This window comes from Dromiciops gliroides, chromosome X (genome assembly GCF_019393635.1).
Source record: "Dromiciops gliroides isolate mDroGli1 chromosome X, mDroGli1.pri, whole genome shotgun sequence".
NCBI classification, from domain to species: Eukaryota; Metazoa; Chordata; class Mammalia; order Microbiotheria; family Microbiotheriidae; genus Dromiciops; species Dromiciops gliroides.
This window is the reverse complement of record NC_057867.1, coordinates 81170610-81189864: the sequence shown is the minus strand read 5'-3', so window position 1 is coordinate 81189864 and position 19255 is coordinate 81170610. Positions and strand designations below refer to the sequence as shown.

Genomic DNA, 19255 nt, shown 5'->3' with positions numbered 1-19255 from the left:
ACAGTGATTTTGAACTGAGCACTAGCATTAGGTCAGGCTCTCACATTTGTCATAGTTGGCCATTGGGATGAGATTCAAAGACCTCATGACTCACACTGAGGGTAAAGGAAGCAGCAAGCCCAGAATTCTCTAGTTGGTGCTGACTGCCAGAGTAATAAGACCAAAAGTTGGGCCAGCCCATTCAGCAGCCAGAGAGAGTTCTTATCTTTCAGGGATTGTGCAATGAGCACCTAAGGCCAACTGATGGTACTGGTGGATGTGCATGTGAAGGGATCTTTCCTGATGGGAGTGGGAATGGAAGAGCTACAGCCAAGACCAAACCCTATGGTCTCCTACCCAAAGTCTCACCTACCTGCTGATACTGGAGCCCTGAGATGGGAGAAGAGAAGACATATGGTAGAGATTGAGAAATTCCTGCCCAATTGGGCTCTTTGTGCCCGTCAGAGCCCCCACCCAATTCAAGTGGTCCTCAAGCTGTCCCCATCAACTAAAATGGCAATCTCCCACTTTATTTTTTTTAGTGAGGCAATTGGGGTTAAGTGACTTGCCCAGGGTCACACAGCTAGTAAGTGTTAAGTGTCTGAGACCGAATTTGAACTCAGGTGCTCCTGACTCCAGGGCCGGTGCTTTATCCACTGCGCCACCTAGCCGCCCCCTCTCCCACTTTATTTAATAGGAGAATCATGCCACATGTCAAAATAAACTACAAATGGATACAGGAGTTAGATATAAAAGGGGAATTGTTAGCAAAGTAGAGGAGCTAGGAGGAAATGACTTCACATCTATGTATAGGGTAAGAGGTCATGACAGAACAAGTGACTGAGAGGATCACAGAAAATAAAAGGGCTAAATTTGCTTCTATGAAATGTAAATGTTTTGCACAAACAAATCTAATGCAGTTAATTTAAATTGGTAACAATTACATAAGGAAAAACAGCAAAGTTCTCCAATGAAAGGTGCGTGTGCAAGATCTAGAGGGAACTGATTCCAATTTCCAAAATTCAGAGCCATTCTCCAAGAGGTTAAAGGATATGAACACGAAGTTTTCCAGGGAAGAAATCCCAGCTACCAATGGTCCTATGATAAAATGCTCCAAATCCTGAGTGGTTGGAGAACTGTGAATTAAAACAACTCTGTTCTTTCAGTTTGTACATCACAGAGATCCACAGGTTCACAGACAGTCCCCTCTTTGTGTCCCACAACAAAGTACATGGAAATGCCCCGTTCACCACGTGCTCATTAGAATCAGAACAAAAAGAAATAAACCGGGGAAGCTAGGTGGCACAGTGGATAAAGCACCGGCCCTGGAGTCAGGAGCACCTGAGTTCAAATCTGCCCTCAGACACTTAACACTTACTAGCTGTGTGACCCTGGGCAAGTCACTTAACCCCCATTGCCCCGCAAAGAAAAAAAAAAGAAATAAACCATTACATCAACCTGACCAAAGAAGAGATAAAGGGGAGAAGGGGAGGGGAAGAGGTCCTAGACTGTCTCCTTTCCCCCCAACTCCAACGCCAAGCCCAGAAAGGGAGGAAGGAAGGGAGGAAAGGAGGAAGGGAGGAAGGGAGGAAGGGAGGAAGGGAGGAAGGGAGGAAGAGAGGGAGGAAGCCACCACCAGAGGAGGGGAGGGAGGGCATTTCCCCAAAGGCTTTTCCCTGCCCTCTTTCCCCCCAAAACCCCCTCCCTCCAGACAGAGGCCTGGGCACTCAGGTAGGGCCAGGCTTGAGCAGCTCTGGGGGAGCTCGCACATCCAGATACACACGTGTACATGCACCCACATACACACCCACACACATGTTCCTACCTACACAGCACATGCATGAACAAAGGAATTCATGCTCCCACAACACCCTACCCCTCTAAAAAACCTGGGCACTAAGACAAGCCTTGGGGGGAAGGTTAAGGATAAGGGAGGAAGAAGAGTAGGAAAAGGAAGGGAGGTCGAGAGGCACTTACCTCACAGACCCCTCAAAGGATGCTCTGGAATCTGACAGGCGAGGGGAGGGAGATAAAGAGGGGAGGGAGATAAAGAGGGGAGGGAAGCATGAGGGAGGGTGGAAATAGGGGGAGGGGTGAAGGAGAAGGGGACAGATTGGGGGAGGATCAGGAGGACTTTCAGCTGCCCTTCTCCCACCCCCTCTCCTGACACAGGTGAACTGGGAACTCAAGTCCCTCCTCCAGAGGCAGGGAGGATTGACCCAGCAAGGGGCGGGTGGGAGGGGGCGGGCCCATTGACATCACTTGAGAGGCAGGGCTGGAGTCAGATAATGGGAGATGAGAGAGGCCTGGACCTCAGGGGGGTGGGGCTGGCCTCCCCCAGAGCAGAGGGAGGAGGGAGTAAGGAGTAAGGGGAGGGAGCTCTGTGATGCCAGACCCAGAGGAGTAAGGAGCTCCCCCCCGCCACCGCACTGTTTCCCTCTGCACCAATAGGCCATCTTAGAGGGGGAAGGGCCCTGAGCTCAGCCTGGGATGGTCAGGGTCATTCCCTTTTACTGCAAACTGGGAGGGGGAAGGGAGTGAGAGGGAGAAGGGAGGTGCACGGAGGGGCTGTCTTGGGCTCCCCAAAAGGGAAGAAGTCAGCAGCAACATCTGCAAACCAACGGCCCCTGAATGGACTTGGATTCCCGAAAAAGCCCCAGAGCAGAGGAGGAAAGGGGTGGTCCGGGGAAAGGGCACCTCTCAGCCTCCTTTCTCCAGGGATGTGGAGAGAAAGATCAAGCCAGGGCAGGGAGGGAGATGGGGGCATCCTGGCAGCCACATCTGCTCATGACCAGGCCTAGGCTGTGAGAAACAGGGGGCAGTTGCTGTTTGGCAACTCCCCAAATGAAGAAGAGTCCTGGGGTGTTCTCCCAAGTTCCAGGATGCTGCTCCACCCATGAGGAGCATCATTCAGGGCACCCAGAACCCCTGAGGGGACTCAGGCATCCAATCAAGAGCACCTCGAGGCTAAGAAGAGGTGTCTTCATCAGGCAACTGCAGGGACAGAGACTGGACACATGAGGGATATTGGGGACTCCCAGAGAAGCAAAATCCCTCCACTGACACTTTCTCTGCCTGAAATTGGTGCTCTCAGATTTGCTTTGACCATGGAGACCTTAGGTGACTCAGATTTTCATAACTGTCCCTTCAGAAAACAGTGGGAAATTCACGAAACAGATCAGAGAGCAGTTAGGAAAAGACAACACCAGTTTATCGTCCCAAGTACATGTACATGTGGAAACCCCTTCCAAAGAAGAAGCTTAAAACCCCTTTGTCAGTGAAAGCATATAAACTTTCTCTGGTCATTAGTTACATTCCTTACTTTGGGTCTGTATTGCTAAAACACTCAGATGCAGAATGATGAACTTTCAGTTTTCCTGGCTCCTTAGGACAGGATGCTATCAGTTCCATTAGCATGATACAAATCAGTTTGACAGTTCAACTTAAAAGCAAACAATATAAAGGGAAAAGGACCCACATGTACAAAAATATTTATAGCTGCTCTTTTTGTGGTGGCAAGGAATTGGAAGTTGAGGGGATGCCCATCAATTGGGGAATGGCTGGACAAGTTGTGGTATATGAATGTAATGGAATACTACTGTGCTGTAAGAAACGATGAGCAAGAGGAGTTCACAGAAACCTGGAGGGACTTGCATGGGCTGATGATGAGTGAGATGAGCAGAACCAGGAGAACATTGTGCACAGTATCACCAACATTGTGTGTGGATCAACTGTGATAGACTAGATTCTTTTCACTAATCCAACAGTACAAGAAAATTCCAAAGGACTCATGATGGAAAAGGCTCTCCAAATTCAGAAAAAAAAAGGAACTGTGGAATATGGATGCTGATTGGACCATACTATTTCTTTTGTTTTTGGTGCTATTGTTTTTGTTTTTTGAGGTTTTTCCTTTTTGCTCTGATTCTTCTCGTATAACATGACTAATGCATAAATATGTTTAATATTATTATATATACATGTGTATATATACATATATATACATATACATATATATATATAACCTATATCAGATTACCTGCTTCTAGGGGAGGGGGGAAGGAGGGAGAAAAATTTGAAATTGGAAATCTTATCTAAACAAATGTTGAAAACTAAAAGAAAGAAAGAAAGAAAGAAAGAGAAAGAAAGAAAGAAAGAAAAAAAGAAAAAAGAAAGAAAGGAAAAGCAAACAATATGACACGAGTATATGCAATACAAATCAGTTTGATAGTTCAAACTTGAAAACAACAATATGAGAAGAGTATATGATTTGAAAGGGGCTGTCACAGAAAAGGATACCCAGATGTTTTTTACAAGTATTGGGGAGGAAAACAGCAGATGAAGCGGTTTGTTAGAGAGATTGAATCAGGGCTAGAACCTAGGAGTAATGCCAGATCACCCCAGAGTATTTTGAAATGCTGTGATTCACCCTCACCTATCTCTTCAGCATCCCACTTCCTCTATCTTCAAGTCTCTCCAATACTCACCTAGTCCAAAAATCCTCTGCAGAAATAGGAGACTGGAGAGGGTCTTTCCATTTTGATTCCAACCCATACTTTAGGGAGGTTTTTAGAGTACTTCTGGGATTGGGAATGTGACCTAGGGTGATACACTGTTGATAGACTGTAACCTGGGAATAAATGATCAGATACACAAAGGAGCCTGAGGATTCTGGGGCAGTTTCCAACACAGATCTGTCCATTTAAGAAAATCTGATACAAGGTCACTCCAAAGTTGAAAAGATACATTTGGAGAGATTGTTTGCATTACTTATGGAATTTTAATCTTTCCTATTGGTCCTCAGCCTTCCCTTAAGTAAGACATAGAGCACTGAAGTGTGTTTACAAATACTCAGCTAAAGGGGCAGCTAGATGGCGAAGTGGATAGAGCACTGGCCCTTGAGTCAGGAGGACCTGAGTTCAAATCCCGCCTCAGACACCTAACACTTACTAGCTGTGTGACCCTGGGCAAGTCACTTAACCCCAATTGCCTCACAAACAAAACAAAACAAAACAAAAAAACACCACCAACAACAAATACTCAGCTAAAGCAAAAGAGTTAGGAGCCATTTCCATTTGAAGATCCATTTTTAAAATGAACTGAAGGAACTATGAAATTGCAAACTACATTCACTAGGAAACTAGGATTTCTCTCTGTCCCTTCTGCAATAATATCAATAATATCATTCACCCTGTTCCTCTTTTCTCACCTTTCTCTTTGCAGCTCTACCCTAGGGCTCTGGGAGAAGAATCTTACTCAAAGCTTATATCTGGTTTCTGCCCACCTCTGAAAGGGGGATACAAAAAGGTATAAAAAAGGTGTGTGATGTCAGTGAGTGTCAATTAGAAGTTACTATGTGCCTACTATGGGCTAGCTTAAAACAGTCCTTGCTCTCAAGGAGTTCATAGTCTAATGTGGGAGAAAACATACAAGATGTAAATAAATCAAGCATAAAACAGTCATTTATTTCCTCCACACATGCCAAAAAAGAAATGCTAAACACAAAAGTCTCACAAGCAGGCAATAGAAAAAAGGAAACAAACTACCATAACGTATAACTACTATTATCCTCTCATAGGAAGTTGAGATTTAAACATCACAAAACAAAGTAGTTTAAAGCAATGATGAATAGGCATTTTGCATGTCACCTCGGCTCTGAATTATCTATACAATTGCTTAGATCTCTGTCTTCTGACAGGCCAGGCAAATGATTCGGCTTATCCTTCTGCTAGTGGCATCCTCTTTGATGTAGAAAGTCCTCCAACTCTCAGCCAGCTCTAACTAAGGGACCCAGTATCATTTGAATTCAGAAAGCTGACATCCAAGTTAGAAATGCCCATCTCAGGATCATGTTCAGTTACCTATACTCAGGAAAGAATCACAAAGCAGAAAAGGCAGCTAAGGTCTTAAGGTCCAGACTCAGTTCATGTAGTCAGGCCCCTGCTTTAGCTGCCAGGTGTTCCAAGACATTGGAGTGAGGACACAAGCCCTCTCCCTCACCCCTCACAGGAAGCACAGAAAGGGAGAGTTACCTGTGATATCTCCCCAGAAACAGGAAGGAAAAGACTGAGATGAAAGATGTCCCTTCTTTAACTGATGCAGCACCAGCTAGGGTACTCTTTTGCCCTTGTCGCAGGGTAGGAAGAAGACTAAGGTAATACCAGGAGTTTATGTGTCATACTAAAACACCAGGTCCTCTCAACACTGACCTATATGTTTTTCTTTTTTCTTTCTTTTTGGTGGGGCAATGAGGGTTAAGTGACTTACCCAGGGTCACACAGCTAGTGTCAAGTGTTTGAGGCTAGATTTGAACTCGGGTCCTCCTGAATCCAGGGCCAGTGCTTTATCCACTGCACCACCTAGCTGCCCCCTGACCTATAAGTTTTTCCTAGAAGATCAGGTTCAGCACTCCAAGGGGTTTGCTTTAGCCAGAGTAGATGGGGAGGGCCTCATGCCCCGCCCCATTAAATTTGTAAAGTATATGTGGCTACCCCAAAACAGATAACCTCCTCTCCTCTTTTTCCCTTTCTCCAATATAAGGCTCACGAGTCATTACATGGGCATTAAGGGGGAAAGGGAAGTGGCTGGAATAGGTGCATAGAGTACAAATCTGCCAAAGCTACCAGGTGGGATGCCAACCTCAAACCATACCAATTAATTTTACTGTGTATGTGCTGGCAAGAGCCAGCATCTTGGCTTATAGGAGCTGGCTCAACATCAGGTCAGCATGTACAACTGCCCCATGGTTGCCTTTCCCAGATTCTTATCTCTTTGTAGGGGTATACATTAATTCCCTCAACAACCATAATTATCTTGGCTTGTTTCCCCATTCTATTTATTTCCCCATTCCCTTTTCCCCTCTTTGGTGTGAGCATAAAAGGATGAGTCACATTTGGATTAAAGTAAATTTACTGAAGCAAAATTGAAAAAGAAAAGGCATAGGGATAGAATTCCAGAGCAGCAGCACCACTCGTGGGCAGGGCCTGGAATCTCACATCCCCACCCACACATCTTCTGCGCTCCACTTCTAACATGTTATTGTAGAAAGGAGCATGCCTAAAGACGCTGTGCCCAGAATTGCTTGGTATCATACTTAAAGGAAGAAAAAACCATCTGACTAAAGTCCAGCTTCCCCAAGTTCCTCCTGTGTGTAACTAACCCACCATCAACCCAGACATCAAAGCTCCTCTTGCATCAAAGACATCAGAGGCATCAAAGTCCCCTCCTCCTGATTCAGTGTTCCCTGTGTTGTGTTGTCACCAGAGCTTTGGAAGGAATCAAAGTGAAAGAGCAACCATCCATCAAGTATATGCTTCCAATATATACTGTCTGACCCTGGACAAGTCACTTAACCCTATAAAAAAAAAAGAAAAAAGAAATATTCTGAGAAAGTTTTACCAAACTGCCAAAGGGGTCCATCTCTCTCTCTCTCTCTCTCTCTCTCTCTCTCTCTCTCTCTCTCTCTCTCTCTCTCTCTCTCTCTCTCTCTTTCTCTCTCTCTCACTCACTCACTCACTCACACACAGACACACACACACAGAACTCTGAACTGACCTGTTGGACAGTGACTCTTTTTGGGGGGGGGGGGTGAGGCAATTGGGGTTAAGTGACTTGCCCAGGATCACACAGCTAGTAAGTGTCAAGTGTCTGAGGTCAGATTTGAACTCAGGTCCTGACTCCAGGGCCGGTGCTCTATCCACTGAGCCACCTAGCTGCCTCAGCAGTGACTCTTTATGATAGATGAGCCTCTGTCCTTTCTTTACTTCTTCCTCTTTGGCCCCTAATGTAAAATACAGGGATGAGACATCTTGTGAGGGAAAATTGAAACAGGTGGCATATATAAAACAATAAGGTCCTCACTTAAAGTCTTTCCTTTTCTTTAAAAATATTTTTTTCTATTGACACTTACTGATCCCACCCCCCCCTTCATAACTGGAAAGAAGAAAAAGAAAATCCTTGTAATACGAGTGGCTAAACAAAACAAATCCCCACATTGGCCATGTAGAGAAATACATATGGTCACACACATGTGTCTTTCTGCACTCTAACCTAAGCTCTCTCCATGGATGTGTGGCATGGTTCATTATTGATCCTTTTGTAATTATGGTTGGCATAGGCAATAGGTAACTGTCTCAGAAATAAAAAGTAGATATTTTATATAATCAATGACTGTACTTTAATGCCAGTGGTGTAGAAAATCATGGGATAACTTTGGATAGGAATTATAATTAGATATACAATTTTTTAACTTGCTACTGTTTTATAATACAGATGATTAGCAATGTATTCCTGTGATTTTGTAGTATAATAAAGATACTGTATAATAAACTATTTTATAACTCAAAAGTGCTATATAAATGTAAACTATTGCTGTTATTCTATTACCAAAGGTAGCTTCCAATGCCTCATCATGGCATGGGGGTGACCCAGAATTGTCCTAGCAATTTTTTGTCAAATGGTGAGTTCTTAAGCCCAAAGTTTGGATCTTTGGGTTTATCAAACACTAGATTACTATGGTCATTTACTGCATATTGGATATCTAATCTCTTACACTGATCCACCACTCTATTTATTAACCGATATAAGATTGCTTTGATGATCACCACTTTGTAATACAATTTGATATCTGGTACTGCTTAGCCTGTGTCCTTCACATTTTTTTAATTGATATTACTTTATATTTTCAACCTTTTGTTCTTCCAGGTGAATTTTCTTATTTTTCTAGCTCTATAAAATAATTATTTGGCAGTTGAATTGGTATGGCACTGAATAAATTAAATTAAGCAGAACTGTCATTTTTATTATATTGGCTTGGCCTATCCATGAGCAATAAATATTTCTCCAATTTTTAGATGTCTTTATTTGTGTGAAAAATGTTTTGTAATTGTGTTCATATAGTCCCTGAATTTGTTTTGGCAGGGAGATTGTATTTTATATTATATTTATATTGTCTGCAGTTATTTTAAATGGAATTTTTCCTTCTGTCTTTTGCTGCTGTTTTGTTGTGTGAGATTTAAAATTGGATACTAGAGCATTAACCTCCCCTTTTAACTTTTCCCTTATTTATCTCCCAGACTAGTAAGTAGAAGAAGCCTCTGGTCTCTAGTTAGAGCTTTTATTGTTTGGAAATTACAAGGTGATGTTGATTAGAGAGATGGGAAAGTAGAAAATACAAACAAATAGTCTTAGGTCTAAGCTTAGTCTATATTCCATATAGAACTCACCAAAACCCGTATAGGACTCACCAAAAACCCAAGACCACCTCTGAGGGGGAGAGCTGAGTCAAGCACGTGCTACTACGGCGAGCCGGGCCAAGTAGAACTCCAGTCAGCGTCTGTGTGTGCAGCGCAACCATCGGAGGAGGAGAGTGGATCAAAGACCTCACTTCCGTTCTCTCCGTGTCTTTTAAGCTCGCACCCCAGAAGTGGAGTGCCTAGCAGATGGAGGTGGAGTGCACGGCCATTCATCAAGGTCTCCTCCCCGAAAGGGTGGTCCTTCAAAAACTGGCGTCTTTCCATTATCGCTAACCGACTGTTAAAAACTTTCATTTTTTTTACCACAGTTGGTAGTATAAAGAAATGCTTATGGTTTACGTGTGTTTATTTCATATCCTTCAACTTTGCTAATGTTGTTAATTGTTTCAACTAGTTTTTTGATTCCTTAAGTGTCTTTAAGTATACCATCATATATCTGCAGAGAGTCTTAGTTTCATTTCTGTGTTGCCTATTCTTATTGACCTTAACTTCTCAAAAGTGTTGGCAGTTGCTACTGTTAATATGAATATATAGATCACCTGGATTTGATGGCATTACCTTATTATCCAAAAGTATTTTTATGAAATCCTGGATTAATAGGAGCAAAATGTCCTTCAACTGAACTCCAAACCTGATTCCAGATAGCTAGCAGATAAAAGGCCCTACATGGTGACTTCTTTTCCCTCAGGATAGTAAGTCCCTATCTTATGGTAACATCTGGGCATCCTCATCCTTGCCAAACACTTTTTAGGAATCCTGTAGTCTTACCATGATGCTTCTGTATTCCCTCCATACTTGTTATAACTGAAATTGTTAAACTGCTTTTTGCTCCTGGGTTGATTTCTGCATCATACTATTAAAACTGACAACACCCTGTAATCAGTGGCCTAAAACCATGTATACTCTCAGAAATGGGGGGTCCCCTGAGCTTCTCTCTTAGAAGGGAAGTCTCCACATGATCATGTTGTGTTATCTTTCTTCTTGGGACAAAATATCAAATTGATATTATGTTTTTTTCTGTCTGTCTCTGATCTGTTTCGTAGGAGACAGGCAGATACAAAAGCTATATTTTAATATTCAACAGAAAAATTTTCAACACTACCAACTTGTAAAAGCTTCTAATACTGGCCTAATGATAGAATATATATCTATGGTCCATTTATTACTCTCTGGCATGGCATGGAATCCAGCTCCCAGACTTCTGGAACACACTATTCTGACATTTCAAAGCTTACAAAGTTGTAACCATCTCCAATCTTCTTTCAGCTAAGATTATGAACAGATACAACAGAGAAAGAAGCAACAGCAGAGCCATGTGTTCTTGGGTTACAGGGAGGCTGCCAGGGGTGGGCTGGAAAATATTAAATAACTCTCTCTTTGGAGGGAAAATGTATGCATGACACAGTGTGAAATTTAATCTGCATTATTAACATTTTCTCTATCACTTTCTTAAGTCTCAACAATCAACAAAACAATAAATCATACCCTGATTCATATAGCACTTGCTAATTTCTGAGGTATCAATGCTCACAACAAAAATGTTACAATTAGCTCTCACAAGTACGCCAACTCTAACACAGCCCTGGTTGGACTATAAAGGCCTGAGACCTCTCTCCCCACCTTCTTCCTTGAACACAGCCAGGCAGAAAAGAGGAAGCAAAAGGAGCTTGCTTTGGTTAGTTATGCCTTTTGAATGATCCTCAGTTCAGATTCAGAAGCTAATCAACAGTTTCTCTTTTCATCTCAAGGTTACTAAGCAGAACCAGTTACCAGATTTCTGCACATGCTCTAAATTCTGCAGCAAGACCCTTCCATTACTTGTTGTCATACTTTTCCAGACTCCCCAACCTCTTTCATACAGTCTGGCAGCAGTCAGAGCATGCTACCCATGCTTTGAAGATGGGATTCACATTGGCCAAGCCCCTATTACATTTCTAAACTAAGCATTTTTCTTAGAGAGAGAAAAGTATTTGCCTTTGGAATCATTCTAATTTATGCCATTTTTAGTTAAAATTTATAGCATTCTCAGGCAACAGACATAACCTCAATAAGATAGAACATGGTAACAGAACACAGGTGAAAGTTGAAAGATGAAAGTTCAGTTAACATTTTGCTTCATCAAACAGAACTAGAGTCATTTGAGTTGTGGCACACCTTTAGCAGATATGCTTAGCAAAGTTTCTGGCACATAGTATCAATAATCAATAAATATTTATTAAGCACCTACTATGTGCCAGGCACTGTGCTAATAACTGGGGGATACAAAAAGAGGCAAAAGGCACTCCTTGACCTCAAAGAGCTCACAATCTACTGGAGAAAACAAGCAAACAAATATGTACAAACAAGCTTTATACAGGATAAATGTTGTTTGTCTTTCATTTTCTTCTGCACCTCCCCCCTTAATAGTATTTTATTTTCCCCAATTACTTGTAAAGATAGGGTCCTCTGATAACAAAGCCAAGTATTTTTTCCTACCACATCACAATGCTTCTCACAACTTCAATTTCTTTTAAAATTGGCTTTAATTGTTCCAAGTTTCTTCCTAATATTGTGCCAAAAATCTCCTTTAGATCTCAACACAGTTCTCTTGACCTCCAATTCAGTACCCTTATCACAACACACTACTTTCCTATATTTCCTACCTTTCATATAAATTATATAGGAAGATAAAATACAAATAATATAGACAAAAATAGCAATATTTGCATAGTGTTTTACAATTTACAAAACATTTTTCACAACAGTGCGATATAAGAAGACAGGTAGTAACCTTATTTTATAAATAAGGAAACTGGTATTTAGAGAATTGCAGCAATTTGCACAGTCATGAGATTTGGCAGAGCTGGTACATGAACAAAGGTTTTCTCACTCTTTCTGCTCTTTCCACTATTACTACATATGACCTAGATTATATATTAATCCATTATCCTTTGCTCAAGGGTTGATGGGCAGCTAAGTGGTGTAGTAGATAGAGCGCTAGGCCTAGAGTCGGGAGGATCTGAGTTCAAATACAGTCTCAGACACTGGCTGTGTGACCCAGGGCAGTTCCCTTCATCCTGTTTACCTCTTTCCTCATCTGTAAAATGGGCTGGAGAAGGACATGGCAAACCATTCCAGTATCTCTGCCAAGAAAATCCCAAATGGGGTCACAAAGAGTCAGACATGACTGGAATGACTGGACAACAACAACAAAGGTTGACTGATGCCTTTTCTATCGGTAACATGCAATTCACCCTGTGGAGATATATGAGGTATAGGGTTATTCAGTATTATCCAACGCACTGTGAGGAGACTTTTTGTTGACCTAGAAAATAATTTTCAGGTGAAAGGAACTTTGAGATTTTCATCAGCACGATAATAAAAAAAGCTTTAGTTACTAAGAACTTGATGAGACATATTTGAGGCTGACAAAGCACTGTCACAAAGCACAGCAGTTAGCCATCTAAGGCAAACCGTTCAGAAGAGAAATCAACAGGAATATAAAAACATGAATCCATGTAGGGGATTCCTATTATCTCCAGGATCAAACCCCAAATCCTCTGTTGGGCATATAAAGTCCTTCTGAATCTGCTTCCCAGTCTTCTTCACTCCTGTGAGATTAAAATTGGATATTAGATCATAAATCTCCCCTACTTAACTTTTCCCTTAATTTATCTCCCAGACTAGTAAATGGAAGAAGCTTCTGGTTTTCTAGATAGAGCCTTTATTATATGGTAGTCACAAGGTGATGTTGATTAGAAGGATAGGAAAATAGAAATATAATACAAATCGTCTTAAATCTAGGCTTAGTCTATATTCTGTATAAAACTCACCAAAACCGAAGGCCACTTTTGGGGAGAGAGACCGAGTCAAGCTCGTGCTGTTAACCGAGAGCCAGGCCAAGTCAAACTCCAGTCCGAGTCTGTCTATGCAGCGCAGCCAGGAGACCAGCGGAGCAGAAAAAAAAGCCCCACTTCCGTTCTCTCCTTGCCTTTTCAGCTCGCACCCCGGAAGTTGAGTGCATAGCAGGCAGTCTGACATGCGCAGCAGGCGCACTGGCGTGCGTAGCTCATGCCATTGGTCTCCTCCCAGAAAGGGTGGTCCTTAAAGAAAAACTGGCGTCTTTCAATTATCCTAACCGACTGTTAAAAAAACTTTCATATTTTTTTACTACACTCCATATAATCTGTAATCCAGTGACACTGGCCATCTTGCTATTCAGTGTAGGATACAACCCACTTCCTCACTCTGTGAATGTTTACTGGTTGTCCCCCATGCCTGGAATGCTCTGCCTCCTCATTTCCATCTCTTGGCTTTCCTAGTTTCCTTCAAGTCCCATCTACAATTTTACCTTCTACAAGAAGTCATCCCTCAATTCCCTTAATACCAGTGCCTTCCCTCTTGATTATCTTAAACTAATCCGTATTTATCTTGCTTGCACATAGTTAACTCTGAGTTCCTTGAGAGCAGGGACTGACTTTTACCTTTCCTGGAATCCCTAGTGCTTTGCACAGTACCTGGTATATCCCTATTGATATACTTAATAAATGCTAGTCTATTGACTGAGGAAATTAATGGAAGAAGATGAGTTCGGTTTTAGGCACCTTGAATTTGAGGTATATCAATAAGGAAATGGGGAATTAGAGGCATGAGACAGGAGCTTAGGAGAACATGGAGTTGAGTCACATCTACATAAAGGAAACAGCTGAAGATGTATTAGATGAGAAAAGGTAGAAAAACAAAAGCAAAAAGTCCCATACAGAAGGTGGAAAGAATGAGTAGAGAAGACTGAGAAGGGGTCAGCAAAGTAAGAAAAGAAACAAAATAGTGGAGCCAAAGGAAAAAACAAATCAGGGGATCTCTGAAAGGGTCAACTTCCCACCCAAAGTAGAACTTTCTCTGTGTAGTGGAAAGAACACTTACTCAAAACTAAGATCACCTGAAAGACTTACACAAACTGATGCTGAGTGAAGTGAACAGAACTAGGAGAACATTGTACACAGTCACAGCAACATTGTGTGATGATCAACTGTGGTAGACTTAACTCTTCTCAGCAATACAATGATCCAAGGCAATGCCAAAAGATTTGTGATGGAAAATGCCATGCTCATCCAGAGAAGGAACTATGGAGTCTGAATGCAGATTGAAGCATACTATTTTCACTTTTTGTTGGTTATTGTTTTGTTTTTTCTTTCTTGTGGTTTTCCCCTTTTGTTCTGATTCCTCTTTCAGAATATGACTACTGTGGAAATTTGTTAAACATGACTGTACATGTATAACCTATATTAGACTGCTGTCTTAGGGGTGGAGGGGAAGGAGAAAAATATGGAACTCAAAAATCTTATAAAAATGAATTTTGGGGCAGCTAGATGGCGCAGTGGATAGAGCACCGGCCCTGGATTCAGAAGTACCTGAGTTCAAATCCGGCCTCAGACACTTAACACTTACTAGCTGTGTGACCCTGGGCAAGTCACTTAACCCCAATTGCCCCTCAAAAAAAAAATGAATGTTGAAGGGGCAGCTAGGTGGCGCAGTGGATAGAGCACCGGCCCTGGATTCAGGAGGATCTGAGTTCAAATCCAGCCTCAGACACTTGACACTAGCTGTGTGATCCTGGGCAAGTCACTTAACCCCAATTGCCTCACAAAAGCAAAACAAAAACAAAAATGAATGTTGAAAGCTATTTTTACATGTAATTGGGGGAAAATAAAATACTAATATTAAGTTAAAAAGAAAAAAACAGAGCACTGTCTCTTAGAGTCAGAACACCTAGGTTCATAATCTCATCTCTGATCCTTGTGTGACCTTTGTCAAGTAAAGTAATCTCCATGTGCCTTAGTTTCCATATGTGTAAAATAAAGTCCTTTTAAGTCCTACATTTATGATCCAAAGGCAGAATATGACATAGGTCTTTATTTAGCTTTTGGTGAAATAGCTCTACTACCTAATCAAAGTCCACTGTTGGTCGCTTCTAAGAGTTTTTTTTTAATGTTCTACAAATTTACTTTTTCACAATTTCCATCTATTTGGTCCTGGACTTCTTATTTCATTGATGTGGGGAACTCCCGGTGTAGAAAAAAAACGCCTCTATGTATTCCTGAAATGGAGTGACCCAGAATTCATCTACTATTTCTATCACAACTGTCTTTTATAAGCTTGAAGGCAGCAATCAAATCTCTTATCTTAGCCCTCTCCTTCTCTAAACGGAAAAATGCTGTCATTTCCTGCAACTTCTTTTCATAGGATATGGTTTCTAAATCCATTATCTTGAATGCCCTAATCCAGACATCCTCTAGTTTGTCAATGGGCTTCCTGCAAGTAATTGAATTTCGCAGCAGGAATGGAACTGAAAGCTCCAACCCCCCTTTTCTGGCAGTTGGGAAGCTAATGAACCCCTTCTCAGAATGTGCCCAAAATAAAATACACAGGTTTACGAAGGAAACGAATTATATTGCAATGTTATAAAACTATTTTTAAAGTTCACAAAGTCTGGGTTAAGAATCCCTGCACTAAAGCAACTCCTCTTTTTATAGATGAGACCAGTGAACACAGCACCGAGAACTGAAGGCAATCCCGTAATGGTGGTTGCCTTTACCCAGTCTGGAGTATTTTTCCTTCCCAGGCCTCCCTTCCTCCCTTTCTCCTCACTCTTCCTTTCTCTCTTTTCACCCCACCCCGGCTTCTACAACGAGCAAGACCTAGACTGTAACCTAGGCAGACCCGCCTTGGCCCTTTCTCTTCTCCCCCCACTAGAAAGAGAGAATGGGAAAAGGAAGAAAAGGGGCGGGAGAAGCAGGGAGGAGAAGGGGTCGGGGGCGTGGCCCGCGAGGCAGCCGGCATTCTTACGCCTGTGATCACGCGCCCCCGCGCGGGGCGGCCCAGGCGCTTGGAACGCAGACGTCAGCGGGAGACCGATTGTCCGGGGAAGTCAAATGCCCGCGCGACCAGGGGCAGGGCCGGAGAGGACAGGGGCTGCCTCTCGAGGCGCGCGCTAGCGGGCTGGCTGGCCGGGCCGGCCGGGCGCAGGGCCCACGGAGCCATCCGTATACCGCTGAGGGACGGCTAGACAGACGCATGCTCCTCCCTTTGACCCGGAGCGCGAGCCTGGGCCGGGTGGGGTGGCGCGCGGCGGGAACGCGCGGCGGGAACGCGCCGCTCCCGCAGTTTTAACTTCATCTTCCCGGCTCGCGAGTTTGGTGACCTTTGGACCGGGAAAGGCGGGACTTCTCCTTAAAGATCCCACACCCTCACCTCCTCCATCCCGTCATCCTCGATCTCTGGAGCCCCGAGCTCCACAGCGCGACTCTTTGCCCTACTCTGGTCGCAGCTGCCGCCGCCTGAGCTGAACAAACTGATGCCTCTGCTCTCCAGGAGCCCTCCATCGGCCAGTCCCACGGGAAGCATGTTGCCCAACACCGGGTAAGAGACGGCCAGCGCGGGGCGAGGGGTGGCTGCCAGACACAACAGCAACAGCTCGAAGCAGCCAGACCCCTGACGCACATACACACGACAGACACATACCCCCCTTTGGCCAAAGGAGAGCTTTTTCACAAACACCCCCAAATACGGGGAGGGGGCGACTTCTCCCTTCTGATTGTCCAATAATGGGGAGAGAGGAGTGACTCTTGACCCTCCTGGAAAGACTTTTATCCCACCGTAGTAACTTTTACAGTCTCCGATCCCCCAAAGTGTCGTGACTTTCACCTCAAAAATCCCCATTTTCCCATGTCCTGTTCTCCAGAGGGGAATTCTGTGCCCAACTTTTCCTTCACCCCAAACTCTAAACTGAAGTTACTTTTAAAATGAAGGAAACCGAGGAGCTTACTTCTTTACAAAAGGGCTGAGGACAAACGAAGGGGGCGGAGCTAAAGTGTTGCTTGAAACTTTCAAAGCTATAAAAGTTTAAATTCCACTTCAAAGAACAATTATTTATTTTTTTAAAGAGACATTTCCAGGAACAACCCTCTTTGTGTTTTGGCAGTCCTCTCCCTTTTGGGGGCTTTCAAGACCTTTTTGTCAATATTTTTGGTGAACTTGGCCAGACGGCCACTTTGCCTCCCTTCCCTTTAAGAAAACTTTGTGAGATTTTTATTTAGATGAAAAGTTACTATAACTACGAGTACATACACACATTTGTTGATTATGATCTCTTTTTTGTCGGACCTTTATCCCCAAATTCCAGAATGTCAGATTTTAAAAAGACCCGAGTGGCCAATTAGCCCAACCGACTAGATTCGATTATTCAATTCAATTCAATCTAATTATTCAATTCAGTTCTTGAATAATTAAAAAAAAATCTGTTTTCTTAATTAAAAAAAATCTATATTATGAAACATTTAAGCTTTAAATATTCTGCCCTGAGGGGGCAGCTAGGTGGTGCAGTCCTTGGATTCAGGAGGACCTGAGTTCAAAGCTGGCCTCAGACACTTGACACTTATTAGCTGTGTGGCCCTGGCCAAGTCACTTAACCCTCGTTGCCCCCCCCCCAATTTAAAAAATATGGTGCCCTGAGCTAAATGTTAAAATAATATAATTATGAGATACATCATAAACATCTAGCTCTGATTTACTTTTTTTTTTTTTTTTTGCAGGGCAATGGGGGTTAAGTGACTTGCCCAGGGTCACACAGCTAGTAAGTGTCAACTGTCTGAGGCTGGCTTTGAACTCAGGTCCTCCTGAATCCAGGGCCAGTGCTTTATCCACTGCTCCACCTAGCTGCCCCGATTTACTTTTCAATGGCTTAACCAACTTCCATAAACATCCTTGTTTTTAGCTTGGAGGGTTTTTTGGGGTTGATTTTCCTTCCTTCCTTCCTTCCTTCCTTCCTTCCTTCCTTCCTTCCGTCCTTCCTTCCTTCCTTCCTTCCTTCCTTCCTTCCTTCCTTCCTTCCTTCCTTCCTTCCTTCCTTCCTTCCTTCCTTCCATCCATCCATCCATCCATCCATTGTGGCTAAATGACCTGCCTAGCGTCACACAGCTAGTAAGTGTCAAGTGTCTGAGGCTGGCTTTGAACTCAGGTCCTCCTGACTCCAGGGCCAGTGCTCTATCCACTGTGCAACTTAGCTGCCCCTAGCTTGGAGTTTTAATAAGTTTCTGTCTGTGTTGATAATTACTGCTAACTCCTCTTGGAACATGGGAAAACCTTATTGGTTTGTAGACTATAACAACTTGGAAGACTTTTATATGTTGTCAAAACTCTGTTTGGTTGGGACCTGTGATTTCCTTAGTGCAGGCAACTCTTGATATGGAAACTTCCTTTGTGAAAATTGGCAGTGCCACAGAGGGCTGCAATTTATGGTGGGTCCTGGAGCACTGAAAAAGTTTGAGACTTGCTGTGCTCACTAAACTAGTTTCAGGAGTGGTACCTTGAACTCAGATCTTTCTGACCTCAAAGCCTGGCCCTCACCCCCAGCTATGTAAGGCTGTCTCTCTTGGTTAACATTGCTAACTCGTACTTTTTATATTTTGCTTTTTGGACTACTAACGATTGTTTGGAAATATTTACAGTTTTAACAGCTAGATAAATGTCTATGCTTTCCCTTTGAAAAAGTAGTCTGAGATTTTTGTTGCATTTATACACATCATCTAACTCTAGATTAGATGTTTCACTTCCCTGAGGACAGGAAAATTGAGAATTTGGAATTGAGAAATGATGGAGGGGAGTAACCACATAACCCACTTCTAGAAACTTTGTCCTAAAACTCCTTTGTTGAATGAACCACTGAGCTGCTTTTACATCCTACATAGAATAATTCAGAACTCTTGTAGAAACAGTTTAATAGTGTTACAGTGGAGTAGACAGTTCAGTAAATGGCTGTTTCTCACAGGTAAGCTAAGAATACATCACAATAAGAGCAACCACTATTTAGCAGACAGAATATGCCCAAGTGAAGACAGAATGTTAATTCACGGGTTAAAGTAATAACACTTTGAGTTGAGACTAAGAAAATATTAAATAAACAAAACTCAGCTTTTATTTAGTTAAAATTTATTATTTTAATTCTTTTAACCATACTAGGAAGTGTTAGGCCTTTTATCACCTAGTCA

At 42.7% G+C, this 19255-nt stretch overlaps 1 protein-coding gene across 4 annotated transcripts in view; it reads left to right on the top strand.

The window, feature by feature from the left end:
* Positions 1 to 16070: 16070 nt before the first annotated feature.
* The window catches only part of LOC122733790 (hydroxysteroid dehydrogenase-like protein 2), a 35296-nt gene continuing 32111 nt past the window's right edge, over positions 16071 to 19255 (top strand). For all 4 annotated transcript variants that reach the window (XM_043974493.1, XM_043974492.1, XM_043974491.1 and 1 more), the window contains exon 1: positions 16071 to 16628. In XM_043974493.1, coding sequence (XP_043830428.1) covers positions 16564 to 16628 — 65 coding nt within the window. In that variant the 5' untranslated portion in view covers positions 16071 to 16563. The remainder of the gene's footprint in view (positions 16629 to 19255) is intronic.